Raw genomic sequence first — 17,511 nt, 5'->3', positions numbered from 1 at the left:
CCTTAAATTTATTCTACAATATCACAACAATATTGTAAACACTTCAATAATGCTGGTGCTCAGTTATTTTAGAAGCTGAAATTATTTCTTGTGTGAAAATATTGGGAAAATTGAATTGTTTAGTGTCTTGTTATTTGAATATGGGAGGCTGACTGGGACACGTTAGAACATTATTCTGTCTCCTCTGTAAACCTGGCTCTTTTTAAAAAATACATTTTCAGTTTAATTGTATATTAATCATGTTACACATGGATTCATGAGGTATTTTAAAATGGATGTCTGCAGAATTATGTGAGGGGAACATACAGACTGTTCAAATATTTGTTAGCAGTAACAGATGTGACTAAAACACACATCTAATGTTATAGCTTACACTTATTTTTGGACATCATTACACACTTTGTCTCCAGGTTGGTCAGATTTCATGTAACCTTTTAAAGATAAACAAAACACAACACAAACCTCATAAACTACTACAAACTCTATCTGGTGATGATTTTTAGTACGTCTTTAAACTGTTTCACATCTGTGATAACTAATTAAAAAGAAATAACATTAAAAACAATGTTGGGAAAGAATTAAAAATCTAAGAAATGTCAGTTAGACACATGTACAGCTATGTGTCAGCTTATTTTCTGAGACTTTTACAGTGCACTGATCCTATACCATTACTTTTTGAAAATGATATCCTCACAGTTATGTCAAAACATAAATCTTAACCTCAAGTTCTATTAATCTTATAAACATTTCTAATTAATGGCGGCTTCTCAGTTCTCTTTGCGTATTCTACACATTTGATCTGTTTCTTTATGCCTTTTAAAAAAATATTTTTTAACACCAATCTGTCCCCGCCACTAACACATGACCCTACGCTGTGTCACTGCATCATTTCATGTCTGGCACTGATCACCACCTGCACTCATGTATATATCTTTCTATGTAGCACTCATAACTCTTACTCTCATGTATATATGTTTGGCACTGATCACCACCTGCACTCATGTATATATCTTTCTACGTAGCACTCATAATTCTTATTCTCATGTATATATCTCATGTATATCTCATGCACATATCTTTCTTTCTACATAGCACTTTAATTCTTATTGTCTGCACTGAAGCACCGCAGCAATTTCCTAATGTTGTAAACCTCAACATCTGGCAATAAACCCATTCTGATTCTGATTCTGATTCTGATTCTGATTCTGATTGGTGTGCAGGAAACTCCTTAGAAAATATGACAAAAGAAAAATGCAAAGTAACTCCACAGGAAGAGGCTGAACTAAAGCAAGAGAAGCAAGGTCCCATATACAGAACCAACTTTGTAGGCAATGGAAAAAGAAAACCCTGAAGTAATGTTCTAAGGAGAGAAATCCAGGGTTAATTATCACTATAAAACAGTCACATTTCATGCACAGTTTTCTTCTGTATGTCATTTTACTTTATTGCCATGTCTTTATGCTGTTTAGATTATTTTTTCAGCACCAGTGCTGCACTTGTCACACCTACTGCACACCTTTGTCCAGTGCAATCGTGTTTAATCCTGTTTCTTATAAATTAATTCAGCAATACTTTTTGTTTTCAGATATAGGTCCTTAAAACCGTAGGACATACAGTGAACCATCTGCTGCGAATCATTCGAAACACAGTCTATCGTTTTTGATTAACGGTGCAATGTAGGGTGACATTAAAATTTCAATTAAACTATTTTATATCGAGTGCCTTTAATTATTATTTAAATCGACGCTGTCACACTTATCGTGCGGTCTGAGCTAATTTGTTTAAAAGCCAAGTTTCTCCTCGCGTTTGTTTTGTTGTTTTTGGCTTGTTTGTTTGTTTTTCCAGCGGACCTGCCGTTCTTGTGGCCACTGATGCTCAGCAGCTTCCTGCCTTTGTTGAACGGGAATCGCTCGCGGACATGCGGGTGCTGAACTCTGCACCTGCGTCACGCAGCGTTCCACTCTACGGGTCACAGTGAGCCCGCGGGCTCCCTCTCTTCCCTCTCTCTTGCCTTATTTTCTTCCTTCCACTGTCTCTTTTTCTCATTAGCTTTCTTTCTGTGGCCCTTTCTGCTTTTCGCTGCGCGTCTCGCGCTCACTCGTCATTAGCACACCGGCGGTAGATCCCCACCGCAGAAGAGAAGCGAGCCCGCGAGGCACGATTCTGTTCCCCATGTGCGCGTGTGAGAGAGAAGCCTCTCTCTGAAAAAAGGCCTCACTGGCTGGAAAATACAGCCAATTATCTCCCTGGAATAAGACAGTATCCATCATGGTGCGTGCATGTGCGTGCGCGCGGGCGTGTTTTCAGACCTTGTTGCAATATATGGACATTTTAAACCTCGCAAGGCTATTACTTATAGAATAATAAAACAGCAATAACAGCATGAATAATAATAATAAGAGTGATACTTTAAGGGTATATAATATTCATGACCACAAAACAATCAATAATCAGCAGTTTCTGGGAGTATATGTAGTTCATTAAAGAAATAAAACCTGCCCTCCTCAATTAGCATTACAACTCCAGATGGTGTAACCAAACAGCAAACAATTAACTTGCAGTTATGCACTCACAGGCCGTTTTAATACCTGGTTAATTAGGATTAAAGTGGCTCCATCCCTCTTTTTGAATTTATGTGCTGACTTTTTTATTTGCAGTTGCAAAAGTTGCGCCTTTAAATATCCGTAAGTCCAACAGTTTTCTCGTTTTATTCCTGGCAGAAAGATAAAGATACTAAGAGAAATACATGTAGTGTCATACCCCTTTGCAATTTAAATCTGTAATATTTAAATGGGAGAAAACATAGTTTAAATGTGGTCAGGGGACCTTTAGGGCCTAACACACCTTAACCTTAACTGCTTATCTTGGTCCTAGAGTAAGGGCTTTTCTGTTCTGGAATCTACTTGAAGCTCTTAAATTACCTCACAACTGCAACAATAATGCTGGTCTTTTGGCGTTTTGCTCTTGTAAAAAGTTGTGTTTATTTCTCCTCTGAAGATGGTGAAAGCTGTGAATTGATTTGTCTCTAATTTTTGAGGGAATTGCATTGTAAAGTTCCTTTGTCTCCTTTGTTGGCCCAGATTTCCATATTTTCAGTTTAATCCTATAGTAAAAAAAAAAGTTAAAAACAGATGTTAGCAGAGTCGTGTTCCATTCAACTGTTTTTAAGGAATGTATTCAATATGATTGGCACGCGTATCTCTTGTTATAGATAAGGTCCGAAACTTCCCAGTGTAGCTTGCCATCACCAGTGTGTGAATGTGTGTGTGAATGGGTGGATGACTGGATATGTAAAGCGCTTTGGGGTCCTTAGGGACTAGTAAAGCGCTATATAAATACAGGCCATTTACCATTTTACCATTGCCATAGCTAAATCAGTACCAATCGATAATCTCTAAGGTAGTGAGTTTTGTTGTGTTATCCTTTTAGAGTGAACAAAACACTAAACACAAAACTGAAGGGAAGAAGACGGAGAAACTTGATGCTAATGTATCTCTAAAATTTGGAATACAATTTGTCAGTGTAGCCAGTCATTTATTTGAGTGGTTCGGTGTTTTCATTGGCCGCCATTTAGCGGATATCAGTCTTTTTTTCTTCCTACACCCAAAGATGCCTGACCTGTGAACCTGACTTATTACACATTGAACAACAGTGTTAAAATCCTGGCATCAATCCACTTCCGGTCATTCAGAAAGTTGAATTTTCTTCCAGAAAGCTGCTCTTCTTCAATATTTCATGACACAAATGAATACAAGTTGAACCCCAGCCTTTACTGAGACTCTGCTTTGAAATTTCCCTGGAGAAAAGGCGCAGGCTGCACACCTCGCATAATAAAACACATGGTTTATTATCAATATGATAGAAATGAAATCACTGGACAATTAGAAGCATGTCTACCCATCATCAGCACCATGACAACAGCTCTATAAGAACAGAAAAACACTGGATGAGTCCTGTCCCCCAAACGGCTCACAAAGGTCAAATCACAGATTAATAGGCCTACTCCAAAATAGCTGGCGCACCTATTTACACAACCATCCATTTAAATTAATATAAATAAATATTTACACACATAAATTAACACCTCTCCTCCTCTCCTTCCTCTTGTGTTAAATAACCAGACAACCCTGTTTCACATATAGATTGCTCATCACCCAATCTCACAATGCTTTTTCTGTGTGAAGACAAACACACACACACAGACAAGCACACACTCACTCAGGCACACAGACACAATGTTGTTTGTTGGCTGCTCACAGCATCTCAGTCTCACAGGATGCAGGCAGGGGGAGCGAAATGAATGTAACACAGTAACCACCATGTCCTCAGGGGAATGAAAAGAACGTAACACAGATGAAAAATCCCTCTGTGCTCTCTGACACTGGCCCACGGGTGTCTTCCTCTGCCTTTTTCTCTCTGCCGAGCCTTCCCCTTCCTCCTCCACCTCAGCCCCTTGCGTGGCAGGTCAGTCGCAGGGGTGTAAAGCTAGAAGTAACGGTGTAACGCCTCTGTCTGTGTGTCTGCCTCCTTCTCAGCTCTCGATCATCACTCCCCTCCTTCTCCTGCTTCATTTCCGCTGCTTCTCCTCTTTGTCGCCGGTCTTGCCAGCATCCCCGTGCCGGTTGTTGGGAGGGTTGTTGAGAAACATCTTGTCGAGTCCTTTGAGAGCCTCGGTGAGGTAGTTCTGCAGGGCGGTGAGTGCAGCGCAGATGGCGGGCGAACCAAAACCATGCGTGATTAAGGAGAAGTGGGAGAGGCAGCTCTGGATGCCAGGCTCCAGGATGGGGGTGGGCCTTGAGTTGCCCAGGGGAGTCCTGTCCTGGGCCAGCAGGTCTGTGAACTCCTTACACAGCTGTCTGCAGGAGAGAAGACACAACAAGACGTCAGGAGGGAGCTCTGCATCATCTTAGGCTTTCCCCAAAAGGGTTTTTGGAAAGCTGATATATGACAAATAACTGCCAGTTTGCTGTCATTAAAACAAAACACTGATGATTTATTCAGGATTTCCTCAAGAAGGTTATTAATGACAAAGCTGACACAAAATGCAGAGCAGACAACATCATATTAAAAATCTCTAAAAGCCAATATTCGAAAATTACCACACAGGCACAATAAAGAACATCCCTCAGAGCCCAAGACTTCCTTGGGGCCCCAAAACATTAGCTGCACATAATTAGATTTGAATTTTGATTATTGAAATTCTTTGTAGGCATTTTTAACACTAGAACTTTATAAAGTAACTAACACTTTACCTGATCCTACAGTACTTAAGACTTTCTGAGTCCCATTCCAGATGTAAATTGTGCAGGCATGCCTAATTGCAAAATGTAACTAAATGTCCCCCAAGAGCAGACTGAGAGCTTTCTCAGTGACAGTGAGGGAATTTTGTTGCATTGATTGCAGACTTTCCTCCAGCTCTTCTGGAAACCGCAGTGAATACAATCAGTTCATATGCTGGAATCACATGTTGCTATTTCACAGTTCAGTGTTTACAAAAAGAAACAAATTGACTCAAATCTCCATGCTGGTTTGACTTTCACATTTTTGGAAAATCATGCCCTGTAGCTGTGGTTCTCAAACTGTGGGTCATAAAACCACAGCAGGTGGGGCGAGGAAGAGGGGGGGGGGTATGAAACTAATTTCATTGTTGAGTTTGCTGACACAATTGTGCAGTGTTTTATCAAACTAAAATTCAAGTTGGATCATTTTTTATTTTTAAAAGTGTGGGGTGTAGAGTGTGATTCCCCCCCCCCCCCCCCCCCCCCTCCCCAGCTTTTGAAAGGGGCACATCAAAAAAAAAAAAGTGGGACAACCACTTCCCTGTTGAAACACAGCTCAAAGACAGTAATGTTGGAGGCATGAATGCTAAACTGCAATGTTAGTTTTAGACTTCCCTAAAATGAAAGCAATACCACTCAAACTAAAACTGCTTGCAGAATAGAGCGCTGTGCACCGAGTAGGCTGCATTAAGTTTTCAGCAGTTTAGTAGACGGCTGAAATAATGCAAAGCAAGCTGTATAGATGCGAACTTGGAAAAGACCCCCAAAATTATTCAGAACAGTTCCAAAACCCAGACTAATGAAATTCTTTAGCAGGTCCTAAAGGCGGCACAGCTCTACCCACCTTTCCAGAAAGGAAAGAATACATAAAACAGCTCATTTTATAATTTGAAAAATTGAAGCTTATTTTAAAATGAAACGCATTGGAAGAGGAAGATGATTGTGTGTGTGTGTGTATTTTTTAAAATTCCATTCAGTATTATTTATTTAGAACAAATTGATAGTAGCCATCATTAGTGTTGCGTAATCATATCCCTCTAAATTGAAATTTACAGTTTTTGTTTTGTTTTGTTTTTTTGTCACTAAATGTTTAGACTCAGAGAACATTTTTCAAAAGCTAAATTCACATATTTCCATAGTATGAGGATGAAGGCTAAGGTTACTTATAATCTCTCAGAATGACCTAAACGTCACAGAGTAATGTTATATATTAAAAACCTCATGACCTCACAGAGAAAAACCCACCACTCTGACGACTCCCTTTTGATTGTGTTCAATGAATAAACTTAACAGAACAAAAATTAACCGTATTATGACTTAAGGGGAAAAAAATCCTGCTTATACCTTTTTTTTTTTAACTCTTTCTTTTTTTCCCCAGTGCTCCCCCCGTGAACCCTTACATATTTTCTTTCAGTTTTGCCTTGTTTAACTCTGTTTAACTCTCATGAACAAGGCATGAACATAAAAGCAGTCTGTGATTAACACCTGCACCTGGAGACAGGGAGAGCACGAGTTCAGTTCTAGCATTGGTGTTTGTGTTTTTATGTATATTACAAGCATTTTACCATTCCCATTTCCCTATTTTTGTAGAGAAGATAAACATTTTCTTCCTAACTACTTTTGACACTTAAAGCATGTATTGAATTTACATACAATTCAGTACAATTGAATTGTATGTAATTCAATCATTCTCAAAGATCAGTCATTCTGATCTATGAGGATGTGAAATACAGTGATATAGCAGAACCCAGAGAAACAAGGGTAATTTCAAATATTGCATATTTCCATAATGGAGAAAATGCATACCCCTTCAGTGAAAATAATGCAAAAATCATCCGATTAAGAGTTTTCTAAATGAATAACTAATATTTAGATATAAGAATGTGTGGTTAGTAACATGGATCTTAATTTTTCATTGGATTTCAAGTGCAACTGTAAAAGAAAATAACCTATTCACCTAGTTCTCCTTGTTAAATCATCCCCTGGTTTTAGGCTCACATTTTAAATTCAAGAGACCTCCTTCTCCCTCTTCCTCCCCCCTTTCACAGATTCATACTTGCACAGCCCGTGCGCACACACCCTGTAAGCGGCCTAAGGGCAGAGCTCCAGCAAATGAGTGACAGGCTGTGCAGGCCGAGCCCAGCTGGGGTTAGGGGAGTAGAGAGGAGAAGCCGCCACCCCGGGCTACACTCAAGGCTCTCGCTGTTGTTTTCTGACGACTTGAAACACTCCACTGCTAAATAATGAATTTCTAACAGGCAGCACTGATGCACAGTATTGGAACAGGTTTCAATCTGAGCATCAGACATCCACCACCAAACACATTGTACATACTGAGCACCACACAAACACACACTCACACACACATAGACGGACAGATGGTTTATGCAGGCTAGCAGACAACAACACTTATGCAAGCTAAAAAATATAAGCTTCCTGAGTGGAGGACTTTTATAAATTAATTTCAAATCTTCAACACTTATTTAGAAAAAAAAAACCTATCTTGCCCATGTGCACTCAGAAGAGCCTTAATTAAATTCCAGGATCTCCTAATTATTAATAAAAAATATATCAGTACAAGTAACTTTACATTAGTGCAAATAAAACAGATGATCTCTAAGACCAGAAACTGAGGTCAGATATAGAAACATCAGGGTTTGTGTTTATAGGCTGTGTTAATAGTGCCCCACCTCACCTCAAGATTATTCTGTGAAAAAGCTGCTTGTAAGGAAGCTAATGTGTGCACAATTTGTCCTGATAAAAAGGGTAAAACTGATGTCTTGTTAATTTTGGTTTAGATTCTTGGCTTTATTTTAGCTCATTTCTCAAATACTTGACCTGACTTTAACTGCCCTGTTTTTTCTGCATTGCAGTTTTTTTCCCCCAGTCAGCCATTTAAATACAAGTTAGATATAGTTCAGTGGGTTTCATTAAAAAAATATCACAATTTCCTCTCCAAATGCCACTAAGGCAGAGTGGACTATAGGATAAGGCACAGAGTATAGCAGGGGTTCACACCCTCTGGGTTTCTTAAAATGGACCATAAAGACCTCAGGAAATGAGACTGGCCTTAATTTCATAATAATTTAATTCTCCCTAAATGTACCTATTTGCAGAAAGTGATTGCCCTGTGCTATTCAGAATGTATGTGTAAATGTTATGCAATTTCAATGGACAACAAAACACAAGGACAACCGAAATGCTACCAAAAGGCAGTAATGATGTGTAAACCTTGTCTAATGGGAAAAATCTGAAACATTTAAATTGCAACAAGAAGTCTGAATTAGAAGCATCTGAGACATATTGGACTTTTAAAAAACCCAAACATTTAACTTTATTTCTCTTGTTGCTCTTTTGTTGTTTGTTGGATTTTTATTCCTTGTTTTTTTGCTGACTTGAAGTATTGCAAGGTGGTTTAGGGCCCAGTCTTTCTGACACCTTACTTTCAACAATGTCCTGCTGTGTCTGAATGTGTCCTAATACTAAAAAAGCCATTTGAATTATAATTCAGCATTACGTTCTCGCACTTCAATCCCATCATCATCCTCCATCCACTTCTATATGATGCAGTGCAGACAGTCTATATCCTGTATGAGAGAAAACACCCATAAAGGCTATGAGAGAACAGAATCTAATCAAACGCTCCATCAAACTCACTTTGTCGCCAGCAGCATGTTTTTCCGTGTGTGCAGCTCGTTGGGGTCCGCGTGCTGGCGGTTGAGGTACTCGCTCACGGCTTTGGTGGGAAACTCCGTCTCGCAGATGTAACCGAAATCCCGAGCCAGGTGGACCGCTTCACCTGTGGGGGAAGGTATTAGATGTCTTATATATTGCAACTGTAAATATAAGTATAAATACAAACGAACAAGATCTTTCGGTTCACGAGATACTGGCTTCAATTAAAGTATGAGTATTGTCAGGTGTCATTTAATTATTCATATGATCATTTTTTAACTCATTAACGTCACTGACAAAAAGCCGTATCTTTTTAGGCAGAACCCTCCCACAGCTGTCCTCTCAGCTGACTCAAAAACACTTAAACTGTTTTAAGTTTTTTATTTTTTATTTTTATCATGTAGACTAAACATTAGTACCTTTTACTTGCTGATTAATATTCAAAATGATCCACTTTATTTTGGGTTATACTGTACAGGCACGAATAAAACATTCGTGCAGTTTATATATTTAAAAGTAAGTCGTCATCACTCAAAAGAAATACTTTCTTTAAAAAGTAAATTCACGTTACCTGTTTTTAGTAAGACACAGGCACTCGGTCTATATGTTGGTGTAGCCAAAGGCATGGGCCCAACCTCCAGTCTTTAATCCGTTAATTTAGCAGCCTCAAACACATCTATCGGTAATGAATATTTCCCTGGCTACATTTTAACAGACATTTTATGAATAAAGGCGCATTTTCACGCATGACTTTTATAATCCCAGATTTTTGCAATTCATATATTTTTTTCTCGAGTTTTCACATGATAGAAACTTTTTTTAAAAAAGTTATTTTTTTCTTATATATTTTTTGATAAATGACACTATATTGAGTTGTGCTCATAGCCAGAAATCCAGTTACAGGGAGTTGTGGCGGTGTAAGGGGAAAGCAGAAGGGGAATCCTGAAACTCTTGAAAACAATAATAAAAAAATAAAATAAAAATAAAGATTTGGCTTTTATCACCAAAAAATGAGTCGGTTACCTTCCACGAGTGATGTTAGTAGTGTGACATTGGCAGCTTTGCGTCTCCCAGCAGGTAGATTCAGTCCAATCTTCTCCAGCTTTTCTCTCAGGCATTTCCCACCGTTTTTAGACTTTGCTCTGCAGAAAAAAGGAGGAAAGCATATGAACTGTATTTAAAGTAAAACTTACGGCGCACACATGTTGGCGAAATGTCATAAATCGCTCCAAATTAACAAACAATATTTTAATATGTGCTCTGGACAACATTTATTTAGCTTGATCTCGTCTACCAGTTAATGTTAAAAAAATCTATATGGCATAGCTTTTCATGCTTCTCATAGTCTCATTAATAACTGCTCCTGCAAATTAAATGCACACAAGTTTTTTCCTCATAGTTTCTAGAGGTTATTCCTGAACTCCACGTTGTGCGTCAACATGCTTTAAGGCTACATCCGTACCTTCTCAACACGCCCCCCAACAAGGAGGCGTTGAGGCACTCGGGCGGGGACAGTCTCCTCTGCACTTCACCTACGGTCACTTTATACTTTGAAGTGGAGCTGAGCAGCGACAGGCGGCCTGGTACCGAGCAGAACACCTCGTTTATGTTCACGGTCACTCCTCCGATCAGCCCGTCCTTACCGAGCATCAGGGAACCCACGTTCTTGGGTGGCATGGGGACTGAAAGAGGAAGGTTAGAGTGGATTTCTTACATAACGTGCTTTCACATTCAGGGGGCACAAGTTTGAAATCTTTACATCACTCCTCTGTGCCAAACTTTGCTCAGTGAGACCACGCGCGCAGGGGGCGGCCCTGGCCTAATGAAGCGCCCACGTGCCGGGCATTTGCTGTTATTTAATGTCGCGCGACATTCTCATTACAGCGTTATCGATTGTTGATTGGCTCACGTTCTCAAATCGCATTAACCACCTCCCTGTCTTTTCTCCACGGCCGGTTTAACACCCACCAGCAGCACTGGATGCTTCTTCATCCCGCGCGCTAATGCTCTTGTTAATGTCGTGAAGTAAAGGGGAAACCGCCAGCCAGCCTGCCTCGTGGATGCGCGCATATAAGGGCCAGTGCGAGGGGGTTTTGATGGCTCCACGGGGGATAATGCCGCAGATTAGCTCTAAACGAGCTCACGAGATCTCCGTGAGCGATGCCATTTATTACATCAGCGGCTTAAATGCCCCGCGGGGAGCTCAGTCACTCAACATCCCGTAACTAAATCACCGCACATCATCAGAGCGGCAGCGTGGCAGCCTGTCAGCGACACACTGCCTGATAGTCAATATACCAGGGTCGTTACCTCGGCTTCAGACTCCTCATCCCGGCCCCCAAAATACGAGAAACTCCATGAATAGACTCGGCGAGAACGCCTTTTCCAGTTAAGGTCACAACCATACTGATCATGACATTTCCCGAGGGACTGGGCCGGAGGTTACACACATATCCATACAATAAATCATTATAATTCATAAGAACCTATCCAAATATCCCAGGAGTGAAGAAACCCAAATAAATTGTCTTGAGAATAGAGCGCGCGTATTTCCTCTTTCCACCTGTGATATTCTTCAATTATTACTATATATATATATATTTTTTTTAAAGTAAGGCCACATTGCCCAGAGAACAGAGATGTGTGTCTTTGTATTAAAGAGAGAATGTGTGTTTCTACCTTTCTTTATCACTGATTGATCCAGGATGCTCGTCCCGTTGGTGTCATCAGCGGTCTGTTTAAAAAAGAGAGAAGATAAATGCAAAACATTCAACCCTGTTGTACACAAAGTTAACCAGTGATTTACCTGACAAGCCTCAATCACACAGTCCAGCAAAAACAAAAAAGAAAAAGAAGAAAAAGAAAAAATATTCATGTAAGGTTTCAAAAGGAGGGGGCGGAATACACGTTTGAGCTATTTGTTTTCAGACATCGGTCCAATCTAGCTCATAATGCAGTGCTTTCATTCATCACGACGTGGTTAGAAGCAGCTATTCCCACACATTCAAACCCCCATCATTCATCAGTGTCATTCATCATCTTGCCAAATAAATTGTTAAATAGACCGGGTGTTGTCACGAATGCGTCACAGCCAAATACAAAGAAACAAATATGCAAAAACAAATTTATATGGGGGTTAATAAATGCAAAACACAAACACGGAAAGCCCGAAATGAGAATCTATTGTGGAGGTTAAATGGCAAACAATTCGTGATGGCTGTGCCCTGAGGGGGGAAACGAGTAGAAAATGAAAATCCTACACAGCTTTACAATAAACCTTTTTCACTAAGTCTTTAGTATCTCGCTCTGTGAATTTATAGCGTTTTAGCAGCAAAGCAAGACTCTAAGAAAGGAAATAAACAGCAAGTAATAATAATAATAATAATAATAATAATAATAATAATACATATTGCGTTAAAAACGAAAGTAAAAATATTCTTTACTTTGTTATAATTTAATGTCATTTAATCTGCATAATTTGTTATCGTCTTTGAAAACTATGTCTAACGTGTTAAACTATGTTAAAATGAAATTTTAAATAAACCGCGAGGAACATTTAATTTACTGCCTAAAGCCAGATTTATGATGCTTTATTTGCAAACACATGTTTCTCTTTTGATTTAAAAAAAAAAAAAAGTCTTTCTTGGGTATCTCAAGTCTTTTTTTTCTTTTCTTTTTTTAAGCTTTGAGCCATCCGTTTGGCTACAGCTGCTGTGAGCATCCAGCCCTGAGGGAGCTGCCCCAAGTTCACTGACCTTAACTCTAAAGGCACGAGAGTCATGCGTAGACAATGAACAAGACAACTGTCAACATATATCCTTTCTTTTCTTCCAGTGAAAATTGGTTTCCATTTTATTTATTGCTTATTTTTGGGTGTTGTAAATGTGTCTGTTTTAGTTCAATTGAAGTGTTTTTGTTGTCAGGGGAAATGGGGAAATTCACCGTTATAATGTACGTTGTTTATATCTACAAACTATGAACTATTCAATAAATTGTGAATAAAAGTAGGGCGAATTTTCTCCTCGATGGTTCAAGTCTGAGGATTTGCCATTGTCTGCCTGTTCTTAAACATGATTTCTTAAAATTATATGACATAATTGGAGCAGGAAAATCTGAAATTATGTTATATGTGCATTCAATCTCTGCAAATCTCAGCTGTGCCTTTAACTTACCGGAATATCCTCCATACCGTGCAGCCCGTGTAGCAGTCCGTCTCCCATACCAGGCTCCAGTCCGGGGTGAGCGGAGTGAAGAAGCACATCAGGCCGTCTTACACCTCCGTAGTCCCGCCGTGGGTCCAACCCGGATAGCTGGGGCAGCGAGGCCCGAGGCTGCGCCAGCAGAGCGGAGCTCTCCATCCGGTCCCCCGTGGGGTCTTGCCGCTGACGGGCTCCCCATGCTCCCTGTTGGCTCTGGTGCAGGGAGTTCAGGGAGTATGGGTCGCTGACGTGGGAGTACGGATCCTGGCTCTGGTAGTGAGCGAGCGGCTGGTACGGCGGAGGAAAGTACGGCGGCTGGAAGTCCGAGGAAGGCGCGTGAGACAGCGGTGGCGCGCTGGAGTAGGGTCCCGCATGCGACACTGAACCCAGCTGGGACAGCCGCGAGCTGTGGCTCGAGACACCGTCATGCCGGTCCTTGAACAGGATGCAGAAAAGAACAGAAAAAATTGAACCAGTTGTAGAACTGGAAGTACAATTTAAAGAAACGAAGGCCCAAGATCATTTTGCAAATTGCCTCTGGTGATGTAGCCAAAGAAGCCTAACTGGCACTGAAACTCCTGAACAAAAACACATAAGAGCCTGGAGGAAAAAAAATGCCACAGCCTAAATTAAACTGTCTCACAACTAAAAACCTGCCAGCCATATCTACGGGGTTTACCGTTTGCGTAAACGAATTCTGAAATACTCTGAAGAAAACTCACCGCGGTGGAGTAAGGATGAACTAACATCTGTAAACCTTCTGCCGGTGTATCACAAGCGGGTTCACGGTAGAATAGCGGTGTAGGACGGAGCGTGTAGGGCCGATACAGCCAAAATCATCCCAGGTAAGAATGAAGAGTATCTGCAGGCACGGCCCGATCTACAACACCATTCAGAACCTTCCTCCGCCCGGAGCTGCCACCGCTCTGAGTGTGAGCACCGAGCTCCCTCCTCTACCCCCGGTATACGGTGTAATTGTTATTCATGACTGAGACTTACAGGAATATTAATGTGCGCGAGGCAGGGGACTGGCGACACATGGAGCGTGAAGCCTTTGGCGCAACCGTGAGTGACGTTGAAATTCCGTGGAGAGCCGAAACGACGCGCGAACAGCAGGAGATTGAAAGAGGACTCTCTCTCGCAGGAGAAAACGAACAGGGTATCCAGACCCGTGAGGAATCCTCTGTCACATAAAATACCGCTCTGGGGCCCCTTTATATATAAAAGCTGACGCAATAAAGCGCACTTTCTTGCCAGTGGAGACACTTTTGCGCAAATAATTTCTGTGCAAACAGACTTTTTACGTTAAAGAAACCAATAGAAGACAATATGGCAATAAAAACAGGCCTTGTTGGGTCGACTATGAGACGATTAACAACAGGTTTTCAAGTTCTCTTCCAGCCGGGTTAGTCAACGCCAAACAAAGCGGAAATGCATCCAATAAAGCAAAAAAAAAAAAGAAAAAAAAGAGAGAAAAGAACTTTGAGCTGACGCACAAACCCACAGTAACCGCAAAAGAGCGCATTAGCCACTTTCAGATTTTACTCTGACTTTTCACCCCAACTTCACCCCACCACACTCACACTCTTGAAATTTTAAGGCAGCTCAAGTCATATTGCAGCTGCCAACCGAAAACAAACGCACACCCGAGACAAGGCAGGACGCGTGAGGGGCTCGTGTGAACTCAGAAGCAGCGATTAAACTTTGCATTGTAGACCGTTCAGCCTCTCCTCTTTGCCCTCTTGGGTGACTTGTTTAACAACATTATAGCCTCCCCTCCCTCGCGCCGTGGGAGAAAAACCATGTGTGGCACGAGACAAGGGCTTCCCACCGGGCTCAGCCGAGGGGCCTCGCGAGCTATACCCTTTCTTCGTCTGCTTTGTGCTCGAGCCCATTCAGCGCGAGCCGGGGCAGCGTTTTCGCCCCCGCGCGCGTCGTATTTCTCACTTTTTCTTTCTCCTTTCCCCTCACCGTTTTTTTTTAAATGATTGTTCTGGGATCAAAGCCAAGTCATTTACATACTCCATAGGCTACACATCATCACCCTGCTCTGACACAGCGGTTCTCCACCTTATTTGTCTTTCGCTGTAATTTAAAAATGTCAAAATGAGCTTTTCATTAGTTACTGGGTCACGTTGAGGTCCTGGGAATGAGCTTATAGTCCTTGCACCTTATTATTTTTTTATTATGTTAAAAAAGATATTTAGATTGCTTTAAATATTAATTTACCCCAAAGCCCAAAGTAAAATCTGACTGATTACAGCCCTCATGTAGGCAGTGTCACATATCTTATGTACCCAAAACTGAACACTGCACCACAGCGACAAGCACAGCTTAAAATAATGTGAGCACTTGAAATCATTTCAGCACAAATTAATCCGTTTTATGCCTGAATAAATCTGTCATGTGCCAAATGGTTCTCCAATTCATATCCACAGTCATCGCAACATGAATACGAGGCCTTAAAGCCTCGTGGAAAACACTTCACTCAACAGCATCCAACAAATGAACTCCAAAAGCATGTCTAGTAACTTCATTTAGTCTATTTCCCCCGAGTCACAAACAGCTGGACGGTAACGTTACCTCATAAATATCTTCATACTTGACATTCTCAACTAGTTTCCACAGCATGGTCGCTTCTCCGGTGTCGGTAAACCGAATGCAGCCAAGTGAAGAAGGGATGCCTCAACTCTCTCTCTCTCTCTCTCTCTCTCTCCCTCTCTCGCTCTCTCTCTCTCCCTCTCCCTCCCTCCCTCCCTCCCTCCGCCCTCCGTACCTTCAGACAGGCTTTCTGAATGGGGAACCCCTGTATGGAGTCCACTGCTGTAACATTATATAATAATAATAATAATAATAATAATAATAATAATAATAATAATAATAATAATAATAGGGCAGGTTAAAAGCAGCAGGTAACTTTAATACACGAGTGTGGTGTGTATCTTCGTACACACAGCACTGAACCACATATAGATTGTTTACTTGTTGGACACTTATGCAACTCTTATGCATTGTTAGATTTTTTTTTGTACCTTGACTTTCATCTCTTTCACTGTAAATGTTTGTAATCATATGTGATTAAAAAAAACAACGAAATTAAATAAATAAAAATGATTAATTAGGTCGTTATCTAATGGAGCACTAATGGGATACTTAGTAGATTTCTACATACACATGTGACAATGCGATAAAGTTTAATTTTTTTTCTCAACATTTCTTTTGCATCTATTTCGTAATATTGCTTTACATAAAACATACCCTTAAAATCCATATATTTATGTCTTTTACTGTGAGTTAAAAAAAAGATTTACATTATGATGCTATACGAAACAAACAAACGAACAAAAAAAATCCCAAAAACTGCAGTCTTCCTGAGGAGTTTCATGGCTCTAGGAATACATTTTCCAATGTTTCCTTCTGAGCCCCATTGGAGGCATGAACACCATCCTTCCAAAAATATGATGATGTTTCCTCAGAAAAAAGAAATCTCCAATGAGTTGATGGGTTGATATTTTTTTGTTGTTGGATATGTAAGATTTATGTCATTTTCACCAACATAAAACTGGTTGATCAGTGAGCTCTTGTGCCTTGCATTTGGTTTCCTTCACTCATCCATTTGAACTGTTCCCTCTGTACAGTTGCTTGCATTGGAGTGTTTATACTCTGCTATAGAAAGTTGTCTTTGCAGGTCACAAATAAACAGACCCAGCAACATGACTACAGTATAAGGCTAAAATCTGCACTAAAGCAAGAAGGATTTTTGCACATTCTCACAGAAATGGGCTGCCATGTTTTAGTTTTACTAACTGCTTTAAAAAAAAATTAAACTACAAGCCACATTTACTACTACATTAATACAGAGCCCTGTTCTGTGAAATTTAACTGCTTCGAATCACCAATTAACCAATTAACATGCAAGTCTTTGGACTGTGGGAAATCCACTCAGTGACTGGGAGAACATGCAAACTCTGCACCGATATGAACCAGAAACCTTCTTGTTGTGAGTGTTAACGACTAAACCACATCACCCACGGGGCAACAGAGCAGGGTTTAAACAACACCTCAAAAATTTTCAGATGTGGTCATTTATTGCACTGCTATTTAAATTTGGGTATGATGTGACACCATATACTCAGAAGTTCCCATACCATTGCCTTTTAGGGAAAAAGATTGGTTCTGATAAACAGTGAGGAAAAAATAAAGGAACAAAAATCTTTGGAATAATTACACATCCACGATTATGATAGAAATATACGAATAAGTTCCTGCTCAGCCTGTGTGATGTGTAGTTACAGGTGTGCTTTATATCGACCCAATCTGGGCACATTGCTGCCTGTAACAAGATCAGATGCTGCATA

General features: G+C 40.5%; 1 protein-coding gene across 2 annotated transcripts; it reads right to left on the bottom strand.

Annotated features, from left to right (window-relative positions):
* Positions 1-3,792: 3,792 nt before the first annotated feature.
* Positions 3,793-15,907, bottom strand: tfap2b (transcription factor AP-2 beta). 2 transcript variants are annotated; one of them, XM_085381689.1, is made up of 7 exons: positions 15,737-15,907; positions 13,127-13,588; positions 11,634-11,688; positions 10,417-10,636; positions 9,978-10,096; positions 8,937-9,078; positions 3,793-4,856 (listed from the first exon to the last, which is right to left on the bottom strand). In XM_085381689.1, the coding sequence occupies exons 1-7, from the start codon at positions 15,782-15,784 to the stop codon at positions 4,568-4,570; spliced, it is 1,335 nt and encodes a 444-aa protein (XP_085237815.1). In that variant the 5' UTR covers positions 15,785-15,907; the 3' UTR covers positions 3,793-4,567. The 2 variants fall into 2 exon arrangements, with proteins under 2 accessions (XP_085237815.1, XP_085237816.1); XM_085381690.1 differs by lacking the exon at positions 15,737-15,907 and adding an exon at positions 13,876-14,109.
* Positions 15,908-17,511: the final 1,604 nt, after the last annotated feature.

Source organism: Rhamphochromis longiceps, linkage group LG15, assembly GCF_057381845.1.
Source record: "Rhamphochromis longiceps isolate RC_006_pf linkage group LG15, R_longiceps_female_GT1.1, whole genome shotgun sequence".
NCBI classification, from domain to species: domain Eukaryota; kingdom Metazoa; phylum Chordata; class Actinopteri; order Cichliformes; family Cichlidae; genus Rhamphochromis; species Rhamphochromis longiceps.
This window is presented reverse-complemented; position numbering and strand designations above follow the sequence as displayed.